Source organism: Raphanus sativus, unplaced genomic scaffold, assembly GCF_000801105.2.
Source record: "Raphanus sativus cultivar WK10039 unplaced genomic scaffold, ASM80110v3 Scaffold0193, whole genome shotgun sequence".
NCBI classification, from domain to species: Eukaryota; Viridiplantae; Streptophyta; class Magnoliopsida; order Brassicales; family Brassicaceae; genus Raphanus; species Raphanus sativus.
This window is the reverse complement of record NW_026615513.1, coordinates 43,016-54,002: the sequence shown is the minus strand read 5'-3', so window position 1 is coordinate 54,002 and position 10,987 is coordinate 43,016. Positions and strand designations below refer to the sequence as shown.

The 10,987-nt window shown below is 36.3% G+C and overlaps 2 protein-coding genes, 2 non-coding genes and 1 pseudogene across 4 annotated transcripts; 2 read left to right on the top strand and 3 right to left on the bottom strand.

The window, feature by feature from the left end:
* The first annotated feature begins 6 nt into the window (after positions 1–6).
* LOC130501422 (rRNA 2'-O-methyltransferase fibrillarin 2) lies at positions 7–1,875 on the top strand. The gene is made up of 6 exons (XM_056996348.1): positions 7–238; positions 321–416; positions 503–580; positions 663–839; positions 1,362–1,430; positions 1,523–1,875. Exons 1-6 carry the CDS (start codon positions 35–37, stop codon positions 1,703–1,705), a joined length of 807 nt encoding a protein of 268 aa, XP_056852328.1. The 5' UTR covers positions 7–34; the 3' UTR covers positions 1,706–1,875.
* On the top strand, positions 961–1,033 carry LOC130501427 (small nucleolar RNA snoR60). Its single transcript, XR_008939671.1, has one exon. It is a non-coding gene; the product is annotated as a small nucleolar RNA snoR60 (small nucleolar RNA).
* Positions 1,876–2,417: 542 nt separating the features above from the next.
* TRNAL-CAA (transfer RNA leucine (anticodon CAA)) lies at positions 2,418–2,501 on the bottom strand. Its single transcript has one exon. It is a non-coding gene; the product is annotated as a tRNA-Leu (tRNA).
* Positions 2,502–2,700: 199 nt separating this feature from the next.
* Positions 2,701–5,152, bottom strand: LOC130501423 (protein DETOXIFICATION 35-like). Its single transcript, XM_056996350.1, has 7 exons — positions 4,782–5,152; positions 3,926–4,551; positions 3,798–3,854; positions 3,484–3,722; positions 3,283–3,401; positions 3,107–3,193; positions 2,701–3,005 (listed from the first exon to the last, which is right to left on the bottom strand). Exons 1-7 carry the CDS (start codon positions 5,058–5,060, stop codon positions 2,934–2,936), a joined length of 1,479 nt encoding a protein of 492 aa, XP_056852330.1. The 5' UTR covers positions 5,061–5,152; the 3' UTR covers positions 2,701–2,933.
* Positions 5,153–8,211: 3,059 nt separating this feature from the next.
* On the bottom strand, positions 8,212–8,751 carry LOC108853612 (uncharacterized; annotated as a pseudogene).
* Positions 8,752–10,987: the final 2,236 nt, after the last annotated feature.

The following is a 10,987-nucleotide window of genomic DNA, read 5'->3' as shown; positions in this document are numbered from 1 at the left end:
AAGAGGTTTTGGACACCGTGGACGCGGCAGAGGCATGAGAGGAAGAGGTAGAGCAGAGCGTCCTCGCGGAAGAGGAGCACCTAGAGGACGTGGAGGAATGAAGGGAGGCAGCAAAGTGATTGTGGAGCCACACAGACACGCTGGAGTGTTCATTGCAAAGGGTAAAGAAGAAGCTCTTGTCACTAAGAACTTGGTCCCTGGTGAAGCTGTTTACAACGAGAAGAGAATCTCTGTTCAGGTAGATTGACTTGAATTTTGTTTGTTTGTTTGTTTACCTCTTTTAGATGAAAGTCTTAATTGGCTTGTCATTGAATCTACAGAATGAAGATGGAACTAAGACTGAATACAGAGTGTGGAATCCTTTCCGTTCTAAGTTGGCCGCTGCTATTCTCGGTGGTGTTGATAACATTTATATTGTAAGTCTCATTCTTGTTTAAATCTTATCTATCCTGATGCCTGTGGGAAGTGTTGTCATGTATTGGTTGTTTATGTTTCAATGTAGAAACCTGGTGCTAAAGTTCTATACCTTGGTGCTGCTTCTGGAACTACAGTATCCCATGTATCTGATCTTGTTGGATCTGTAAGAAAAATTTAGCCGTTAGAAGTATTAATTCTTACATGTCTAGATGTGTTGCTTTACTGCTGGCTTTGTAATTTTGTAGGAGGGATGCGTTTACGCTGTTGAGTTTTCTCACAGAAGTGGTAGAGACTTGGTGAACATGGCTAAGAAGAGAACTAATATTATTCCTATCATTGAAGATGCTAGACACCCTGCTAAATACAGAATGATCGTTGGCATGGTTGATGTTATCTTCGCTGATGTTGCTCAGCCAGATCAGGTTTGCTTCTTTATTATATATTACACTCGGAATGATCTGATGCTATTTAAAATTTGCTTTAAAAACTTTTGCTATATCGCATTGTATTTGTGCATTGCTTTTTAAAACGGTGTTCTGATGATAGCAAATGATGAGCTTACTTGGATTCCCCTTCAGATCATCATGGATGATGCAAACTCCAAGTTTCTGATGCTTAAGAACATCTTGTTTCTCTATTCTTCAGAATTTAGTTTTTGTGCATTATGCATATTCCATTTTTGTTTTTCAAACAAAATATCTATATTTTTTTGAAAAATACAAATTCAAAATCGGTTTTGTTTTTTTCCTGTTGTGACTAAATCAAACATATTTTAGCATATTAGTATTTTGATTTGATAATTTGATTGGAGCGCCAAATTTCTGTTGCCATTCAGCTTTTCTTGTTCAAAGTTTGTAATGTCATTTTTTTTTATTTCAAGAGTTCTAACATAATTAATATATTTACATGTGTGTGTTGTGTTCTTAAATAAACCTCTTAAATAGGCTAGGATCGTGGCTTTGAACTCAAGCTTCTTCCTCAAAACAGGAGGTCACTTTGTTATCTCAATCAAGGTTAGTAGCATTCCAAGACATTCATTTATGTAAAACTTCGAACGTTCATTCACACCAAAGATTTTAGTAAACATGTTTTTTTTTTTTGGCAGGCTAACTGTATTGACTCAACAGTTCCAGCAGAAGCAGTGTTTCAGAGCGAAGTGAAGAAGCTGCAACAGGAGCAGTTCAAGCCAGCAGAGCAGGTGACGCTTGAGCCATTTGAGCGTGACCATGCCTGTGTCGTTGGTACCTACCGTGCGCCTAAGAAGGCCAAGGCTGTTACTGCTGCTTAGAAAAATTCAGAACATTCCTTGTTTTGTTTTTGGATTTGTTTTACTCTTTTCACAGTTCCTCAGATTTTGCCTCTCTCTTCTTCTCTTCATAATCTCCAAAGGCTTTTTAGGTTTTATTTAAGTTTGTAATCATTTTGAATCTTGTTTACTTCAATGTCTCAACTTACAAAGCTCTTTAGTTTGAAAATATTAATTATAAATGTATGATGTTAGCCCAACTTTCATCCTCTTGGTGATGAATGTCATCGGTAAGATTGAAAAATATCTGGCAAAATATGAGTGAGAGATTCTTGAATTTGGAAACAATACAAAGTCTCCATGAGCTCTGATTTTGTTGATTGCTAAAATTCACTAAATACTACAAGTCGACTTGAGCTCCGCTCCGTTCTCGCCACATAAAAGACATTAGGATTTGCTTCGCCTCGGCCATTATTACTCCGTAACATATACGAGATTACTTCAAGAGGGCTGGTGAGTTATCTGCAGCTGAGATCGTCGACAACCTATGACAATTGTTGCAAACACCAAAACAGTACAAGACTCCAGACGGGAAGTACTCTCAAGTTGTCTCAAGGGCATTGAGATATTTGTGAGCTTTCTTGCAGCAGCTGCAGTTCTCTACATGCTCTACCTACATGTAAACTATTATGTTGGCATTAGTTAAGGATGTTTTAGCACTAGTTTTCAAACTTAATTTAAAAATTCAAAATACTGTCAGAAGTGGGATTTGAACCCACGCCCTCTTTCGAAGACCAGAACTTGAGTCTGGCGCCTTAGACCACTCGGCCATCCTGACTTCTTGTTACATGATAGTTGAAACCATATATTATCTATTTGAATTATTTCACACAACAATAAGCAAAAGGAAAATTAAACGATTCCGTAAGCAAATCATTTGTTGGAAAAGTACAACTGTACAAGTCTTGAATGTTAGTACAGGGCCGCTTGAATTCTTGTGAACATTTTAAATAAGTTGGTTGATAGTACATTTTAAGTCACAAGAGCAAATGTACTTGACATTTGGAATACATTCATAAAGTTGGTATGGTTTCAGTTGCATTTTCTTTTCATTTGGAAGAAAATAACAAAACCACCGTTTTGTTACTTCACTAGTTGAACAGTTTCCTAGAGCCTAATAAAGTTACCAAACCAATGAGAGAAGACAAACAAAAAAAGAAGATAAGCTACGTATTCATTTTCAAAGCTAAACAAAACAGAAACCACATAATCATGCAATTACATCCTTTGATGTAGTTTCACTCCCTCCCCACTTCTTCATGCGTTCCATAGTCTCCTCCACCTGTTCATCACAGTTATTTTTGTTACTATATAGATAGTTTAATGGATCTCAATCAACAAGTGTATATGGATATGGTTTTGTGTCTTAGTTTAGTTTCTTACCTCTTTATTCCAGTTTGTCTTGTACAGAACAACCATTAGTAACAATGTTTGAAGAGTTGTTCCTGCTATCATTCCAGCCCAAAGTCCCTGAAAACATTATAAAAAAAAAATAATCACTATTAATGGACTTAAAAGGTTTCACTACTTCAGTGGATTTTAAGCATGTTTTTACTTACCATCACTCCCAAGTTTGCTTTGTAACCAAGAAGATACCCAAAGGGAAGGCCAAAAATGTAGTAACAACCCAAGTTGATATAAGCCACTAAACCTTGCCAACCACCTCCAATAGCCACACCTAAACAAGATGAATAAAATCCAAGAGACGGTTATCTATGATGTGATGAAAACCTCTGGAAGAGAAGATATTATTGTGTTACCGGAAATAACTGGCTGCACGCTGTTGAGAACCATGGTTATACCAAGAAGATAAGCTAGCTTAGACACTGCGCGTTGTAGAACTTCGCTGCTTGTGTAAATGATAGCAAAACGGTCTCTGGCTATGATGATAGCCACCATAAAGACAAGACCGATCAGTAGAGACTGTAACACCGCGACATAAACAGAGTATTTAGCTGCTCGTGGACGGCCTAACCCAAGCTCATTAGAGACACGGACACTAACACCAAGTAGACAACACATGAGTTTCCATAAGTCTAATATATAGCCAGCTAAAACAATGTCTTGTGGTTACCTTATAGCAGCGTTTATTCCAATGAACAACATAGCCTCCAGGCCATTAACATTCATGCTGAAATGCCAAAAGATTTCAAATCAAGCCGTGAGGAGGGATACAAGGCATAGTTGGTGAAAGCGACTCACCATATAGAAAGAGAATCAACAGCGATGACAGCGTTGTCAAGGCGACCGGTAAGGACAATGATACTCATCATATACCAAAGCTCAAGACAAAGCATAACAGCAGATGCGATAGAGAGTCTAACAAAAGCCCAAATCTCTTTAAAAGCCAACCAAGTCAAGCCAGTCCATCCTTCGTTGCACCAACCAATCACATAAACAATCTGAGAGATCGCCGTTCCCCAGTTAGTAATACTAAACGCCAAAGCGGCACCGTTTGTGCCCCAACCAAAGACAACAATGAACAGCCAGAGCATAGCAACGTGCATGATAAGAGCGACGAAACCGATCCAAGCAATGGCGATGACTTTGCTCTGCGCTTGAAGGAACTTTGAGGTGGGGAAAGTGAAGGCCATCGAGAAGAGCTGAGGGATGGTTAGAAGTGTGAACTCTCCAGCTGCAACAGCGATCTCCTCTGCTTGGCCGAGAAGTCTCAAGACGGGTGTGGCGAAGATGTAAATGGGGAGGAGGAAGATGCATGAAACGAATAAGATGATCCATGATCTCTGCATGTAGACCCCTAACATGTGGACTTGACCTGCTCCAAAGGCTTGGCCACAGAGTGTTTCAAGTGCACTTCCCATGCCAAGCTGCACCAGAGCAAGTTTCATCAAGCTTCAACAAAATATTTGAACATATATAAGCATGTTGGTCCTGAAATTTTAGGGTCTATAGACAATCTAGTCAAAAATTTAATAATTCTATTTAAATAAATTTGGGGTCTTGTGTAAATTATTTTTAAAATGTTAGAGACTAAGCTAATATTTTTTTGTCTCTGTTCATGACCGGCCAGGAGATAAAGAACCCAAAGAGAGAGTACCAAGAAGCCGAAGGAGAAGGTGCCGATGACCGACAGAGAGATGGAGACGGCGGAGAGCTCTATCTCGCCGATATGGCCGACGAAGATGTTGGTGAAGGAGGTGACGCCGTACTGGCAGATGATGTTGAAACCAATGGGAGCAGCGATCTTCCACAGCTTGGCGGACTCCATAGAAAAGACTCGCTTCACGTCGCTTAACGTCCTCGCCGGCGAGTAATCCTCCCTTACCTCACCACCACCACCACCGTGCTCAAGAAGCGGCGTCGTCGTCGGTTCCATCTCCTCCTCAGAGTCTCAAACGTTAAACCTACGCTCGCTGGCTCACTAGCCTCTTTAAGTCTTTCTATCTCTTTTAGAGTCAATATCTGTTGCGAAATAATAGGTTTGGTTTTATATAACAAAGACGTTGGATCACACACTTCTCTCCACCCTTCGTTTTTTGCATATACCAATCATATTTTATTATCGTTGACAAAAAAACAAAATCATATTTTACTAACAAAAAAAAAAAATTTATTATCACAACCGGTCAATATATATATATGTGACTCAGTTTATGGAAAAATATCATTTTTTGCCAAGAAAAAAAATTGAAGATTTGAAATCTAGTGTTCTAAGAGCATCTCCAATGTAAAACTCCATATTTTACTCTAAAATAGAGTAAAAGTAAATATGAAGTAAAAATGTTTCAACCCTACTTTATTTATGGAGTAAATTTTATTATGGAGTGGAAAATGGAGTAGGGTTGGAACATTTTTACTCCATATTTACTTTTATTCTATTTTGGAGGAAAAAATTGAGTTGGGTTGGAGATGTCCTAACTGCATTGGGTTGCATGCTAGCCTCTAAATTTGATATTATACCAAATAGCGAGTTTTTATTCTCGCATAAAAAGGGGGAGAATAACTTTTATTACCTGTTAATATAGTCTAAAAAAAGGATAAAATCATATTTATCCATAAGTATAGAGCAGAATTTTTTATTTTTTTTGGTAGTACGTTTAGAGTTTTGGAAGAAAGGATAATAGTTATGGAAAATAGAGAAAAAAAGTAAAGAAAGTGTAGGAGAAACTTACTTACTTCGAAATGTGGGATTGGGTAAGTGAGGCTGGCGACGTTTGGCATATGAATCAAAAATTCATAAAAGAAGCAGCCAGATGAACTTTGAAATGAGAGAGACATGTTGGCGTTGTACCTCCCTTTAATGCCTCTTTCCCGGAAAACGACAGAAAACATTTACTAGGGAGGGAGAGACCTAGTGATAAAAAGTTTGGAATATAAGATCATGATTAATCCAGGGTTTCTGAGGTGGATTTTTTTATCGGAATTTAAGAAATTGTTTTTTATATTTCATACACCCTAAAAATTCCGGATTAATCATGCTCTAAAAAAATTCACACGAAAGTTGTTAATATTCTCTCAGTTTGAAACTTTTTTTAACAGTTTTAATATATATTAAAATATTTATAATTTTAATTATAAATATATTATTTTGTAATTAATTACTTCTCATAACTTTTAGTTAATAAAAATATAATAAACATAATTAATTTATTTAAAATTTACAATTTATCATTATCTAATAAAGATATATTTAAAATGTAAAAAATGTATATTTCTGAAATATATTTTTTATTAATAATGAATCATTTAAACGAAATGAATAATACATTTACCACTCTTTGGGTAGTGATAGTATTTAGCAAGTCCCTGTAGTGTCCCGGCCGCGATGACTTCCATGTTCATTCACTCAGCACGTGGGTTTTACGTTGTCAGACGGTAGGGATGTTGTTATCTTTTAAAGGTTCGAAAAAGTCTTGTTTACTATTTATACAATCACTATGTGAAATTTTTATATGCTTTGGTCTTACTTTTCCACAATATTGAAAATCATATTTTGTTAGAACACTCATGTTTGAATTATTCCAGGTTAAATGTATTTAATTTGAATTTTTTTGATGTGACCAAAAAATAAATATATTTTATTAATGTGAGTAACCAAATCAATTATTGTAGTAAACATTTCCATGTACATCATCTTTTTTTTTTGAGCAACTTCCATGTACATCATCTTATACTTGAAATCGGATGTTACAGTTGTCCATTCAATTTTAACTTCCAAAAGGTTAAGACATAGCTCCACTTTCATTCTTTTTCTTTTTCCTTTTTGCTAAGAATGTTAATTTCATAAAATGAAAAGTGGAAGAATACAAGAGTTTCATTCCAAGATGAATGCTACCAAGGCAGAAAGAAATAAAAACAAGGAAGCACCATAAGACTTAGTAGCCAATAACAATGAAAAGCATATATATATGGTAGGAAAGTTGCTTAGTCCTTCTAGAAGCCAAAGAACTGAGTTACGTAACGTATGGGTCGTCGGATGCATTGGTCAATAATATTGGAAGAAGAGTCCGACAAAGAAACTTTCTTTTTTCCTTTCGGGTGTTTCTACGGAAACTACTACTATGGTCCCATGGTCCAGCTCTCTTGTTTTGGTCTTCGTTGTCCCTACTTGTTTAATTCTCAGTTTTCAGAATACCTGCACCGAGACTTTCTCTTCACACCGGCGTTATGTGTCCTCAGCTCTTGTAGCAGAGGCGTTGGCGGTTAAAGCGGCAATCACTGCAGCTGTCTCTTCACATGCCAGTAGTTTCAATGTCTTCTCTGACTCAAAGGCTCTCATTCTACTCTTGAACTCTCAGAATCAGGATGTCGTCTTGAAGGGGATTCTCCATGATATCAGAATCATGGCACTTCCTTTACATCTATCTCGTTTTTCTTTATTCCGCGTTTAGCAAACACTGTGGCTGATTCCTTGGCAAAGACAGCCTTGTACTCTCTTAATTCTCTTGTAGCAGCAACTGAGTAATCTTCTTTCTAACGAAGTTATCTGTTCGATCAAAAAAAAAAAAAAACTTTTTTGTCATAAACCCAAAGATACAGTACATCATCATCATCTTAACTTGCGAACCGAGCCCATCCATTTCACCAAAGGCCAATCCTGGCTAGGAAGAAATGTACCTAATCATATTGTGCTTTTGAAGTGACATTAGATGGGCCAAGATTTTGCAAATGAGCTTTCATAATACCAGTTGTTTCTTTTTCTGTATCTTATTTCACCTCCTATTTTCTATAGTCAGGGTTCGAATGATTTAAACATATATGAACACAAATAAGAATGTAGAATCATATAGTTAAAGTTTTCTGTGAAGAAACTGTGATAAAAGATAGCTGCAATTCAGATATAAAGAGTTTTTAACATGTATATGACAACAACTCGCAATGCGTCCATAAAATATTGCAAGGTAAGAAGCAACAAAGCAATCTCACACCAAAAGAACCAAAAGGGCTACAAATAAACAACACAGTAACTTACACCATAACACATTCATGGTTCTTTTAGCAAACCAAATCTGGAATAATGGTATCCATCATCCCCGGAAGAGCCTATTGAACACAAAGGTGTGCTCGTCACTGTTTTCAGATATCTGTAGAGACGAGACAGCCTGAGCAGTAATCAAATCAGCTGATATTCCCATGTTGTCATCATCCCAAGCATCACTAGCGAATGGCGACCAGTTACTGTCTCCTAATCCACAACCTTTTGACACAAACCCAATCCCTTGAACCGCATAGCTTTCACCTCTAAACATATCCATCTTGAAACCCTTTAATTTCTTCACCAACCATTGACTCGAGATGAATCATCTTCATCAGAATCTTCACCCAGTAGGACTTGAAGAGCAGCAGCTTCAGCAATAGCAGCACCTTCTTCATCTAGCCTCTGCTGTTCTTTAAGTTTCTTCTGCTTCTTCTTCTCGAACTCGGCCCTGATGGCTGCACAAGTAGCAAGGGCTTTCTCAAGACGTCTCTTTTTCTTCTCAGCTTGTTTGACACGATCGAACTCATCTTTTCCATGTGACTTCTTTTTCTAGCTACTGGTGAACTTGATTGCACACACAGTGATCCATAATTGCTTCCTCTAAATATATATCTATAGTGCTAACTAAATAAACTCGTAGAGGAACTCAAGAACTACTACACCCACTCTGGTGTATAGGAATGCCTCATCGCTAGAACAATACAATCCCAAAAAGAAATAACAGGAGACAACTGAAGGGAGACGTTGTAAGAGTTTGCAGACGTAACATTTGGAATCACTAGTCCTCCTTTTCCCATGCCCCCTTAGACTCGCCCATTTTCTGCATTGGCAAATATTATTAATTGATTAGTTTAAAATAACATCAATGTTAAAAGCAGAAGCATAGTTTTACCAGGCCAAACACACAATAGCATTATGAAGCAAAAAACACACACCCACACAAACATAAAGTTTCTTATGGCTAAGCTCTCTCAGTTCTCTTCACCAGATGCTTTAGCCTTTCATCGTCAAGATGGTATAAGCTAGGTTAAGTCCTCTAGGACAAGTGGCCCTACGAAAATTCCTAGCCAAAAATCGAATAAATTCCTTCCAGTCCGGCAAGCAATATAACTGTTGCTGGTTTAGTGGATGAATAAAGTTTATGTATTCTTTGTCAATTTGGTCAAGTAGAAATCGAGCCGATAAACTAAACAGAGATTATTCGGTTAATGAAGAATTAATCTTGAACGCTTCTCATCAATGGATGTATGAATCATAAGAGAGTGGGTTCGGAAAAGAGTTATTTTCAGTCAAAGACAGTTTCAAGTTTTTTATTACACCTTAGGGCAGTTATTGCTCCTAAGGTAGTTTATCAAAACCACAAGCTAACTATTTTCTAATTGTGTGCACTGTTGAAACTAAATGGATCCCACAATTTTTAATTTTGTTTTTTCTTCTCTTTTCTCTTTCTTTTTCTCTTTCTCTTTCTCTGTAACATAAATTTTCTTTTTCTGTTACAATAATCTTAAAGATTAAATAAGATGAAGATGAAGAAGCTGAGCGGTCTCAGCTGAATGTAGTGTTAATATGAACAATTTTTTTGCCGCAAAAGTTTCTTGTCTTCTCCTACTTGGATGAAGCCTAGATATGTCGTGGTCTTCCTTGTCATCACCTCTGACGCGTTGATTCATCTCGTCATCTCTTTTCTTTTTTGCGTTTAAACAACATTTCCAGTGTCTTTATCTCATCTCTCTCGAAGTTACGAGACTGTAAAAGCTTGATAACATTAGTGGCTACTTTTGGATTTTTTGCATTTTTGGTCCTTAACATTTTGTATAATTTCGTTTTTAACCCAAAATTTGTTAATTGTGCATTTTTGGTCTCTAACGTTTTTCAACTCTCTGTTGATGAAATTGGGCAATATGTTTTCATAATTAATTCTTAAATGCATTGGAAAATAAAATAAATTACATGTGAAATCAAAGTTAAAAATCATTAGATATGAATAAAACATAAAATTACGTTTGCACCTACAAAGTGTACACAAAATAACATGTCCATTGGTCTTAATTTTGATGTACATGTGTACACATACAAAGTGTACACAAAATAACATGTCCATTTGTCTTAACTTCGATGTACATGTGTACACATACAAAATGTACACAAAATAACATGTACATTTTGTCTTAACTTTGATGTACATGTGTACACATAAAAAATGTACACAAAATAACATGTCTATTTGTCTTAGCTTCTAATTTGTTTAAGTTTCTACATGTGTACACACATGCCTTTTGTTATTGTTGCTCAAAAACAAAATTTGATCTTACATGTGGGTATCTATGCATTGATATACGCGTGGACAATATTATACAAGTGAATCATTGTACATGATAGTAAAATTTGTGTGTACACATGGACAGCATAGCGATTGTACACATTCTGAAACTTGCAAAATTATCCAATTAGATAGTATGATAGATGAGATGTATGGACAACATACGATTGTACACATTCTGAAACTTGAATATGTATTGTTGTGCCATGCTACTAATGTATCAATTTATGTACATGCACATTATTTATGTTTTTTGAAATATGTTTTGCTTTGTGTACATATAAGAAAGGTTATACGATATACTAGTGTACATGTGTAAGTATAATTCTCCATATTTTAATGTGTGACATCTGGTGTGTAGTCATATATAATCAACCATGTACAATCAACCATGATAATAGTATGTACAATCAACCATGTACAATCAACCATGATAATAGTATACACGTTTAAAAAAAAATGGAAGATGTGTACATGTGTGCAAATATAACGCATGTGTGCAGAT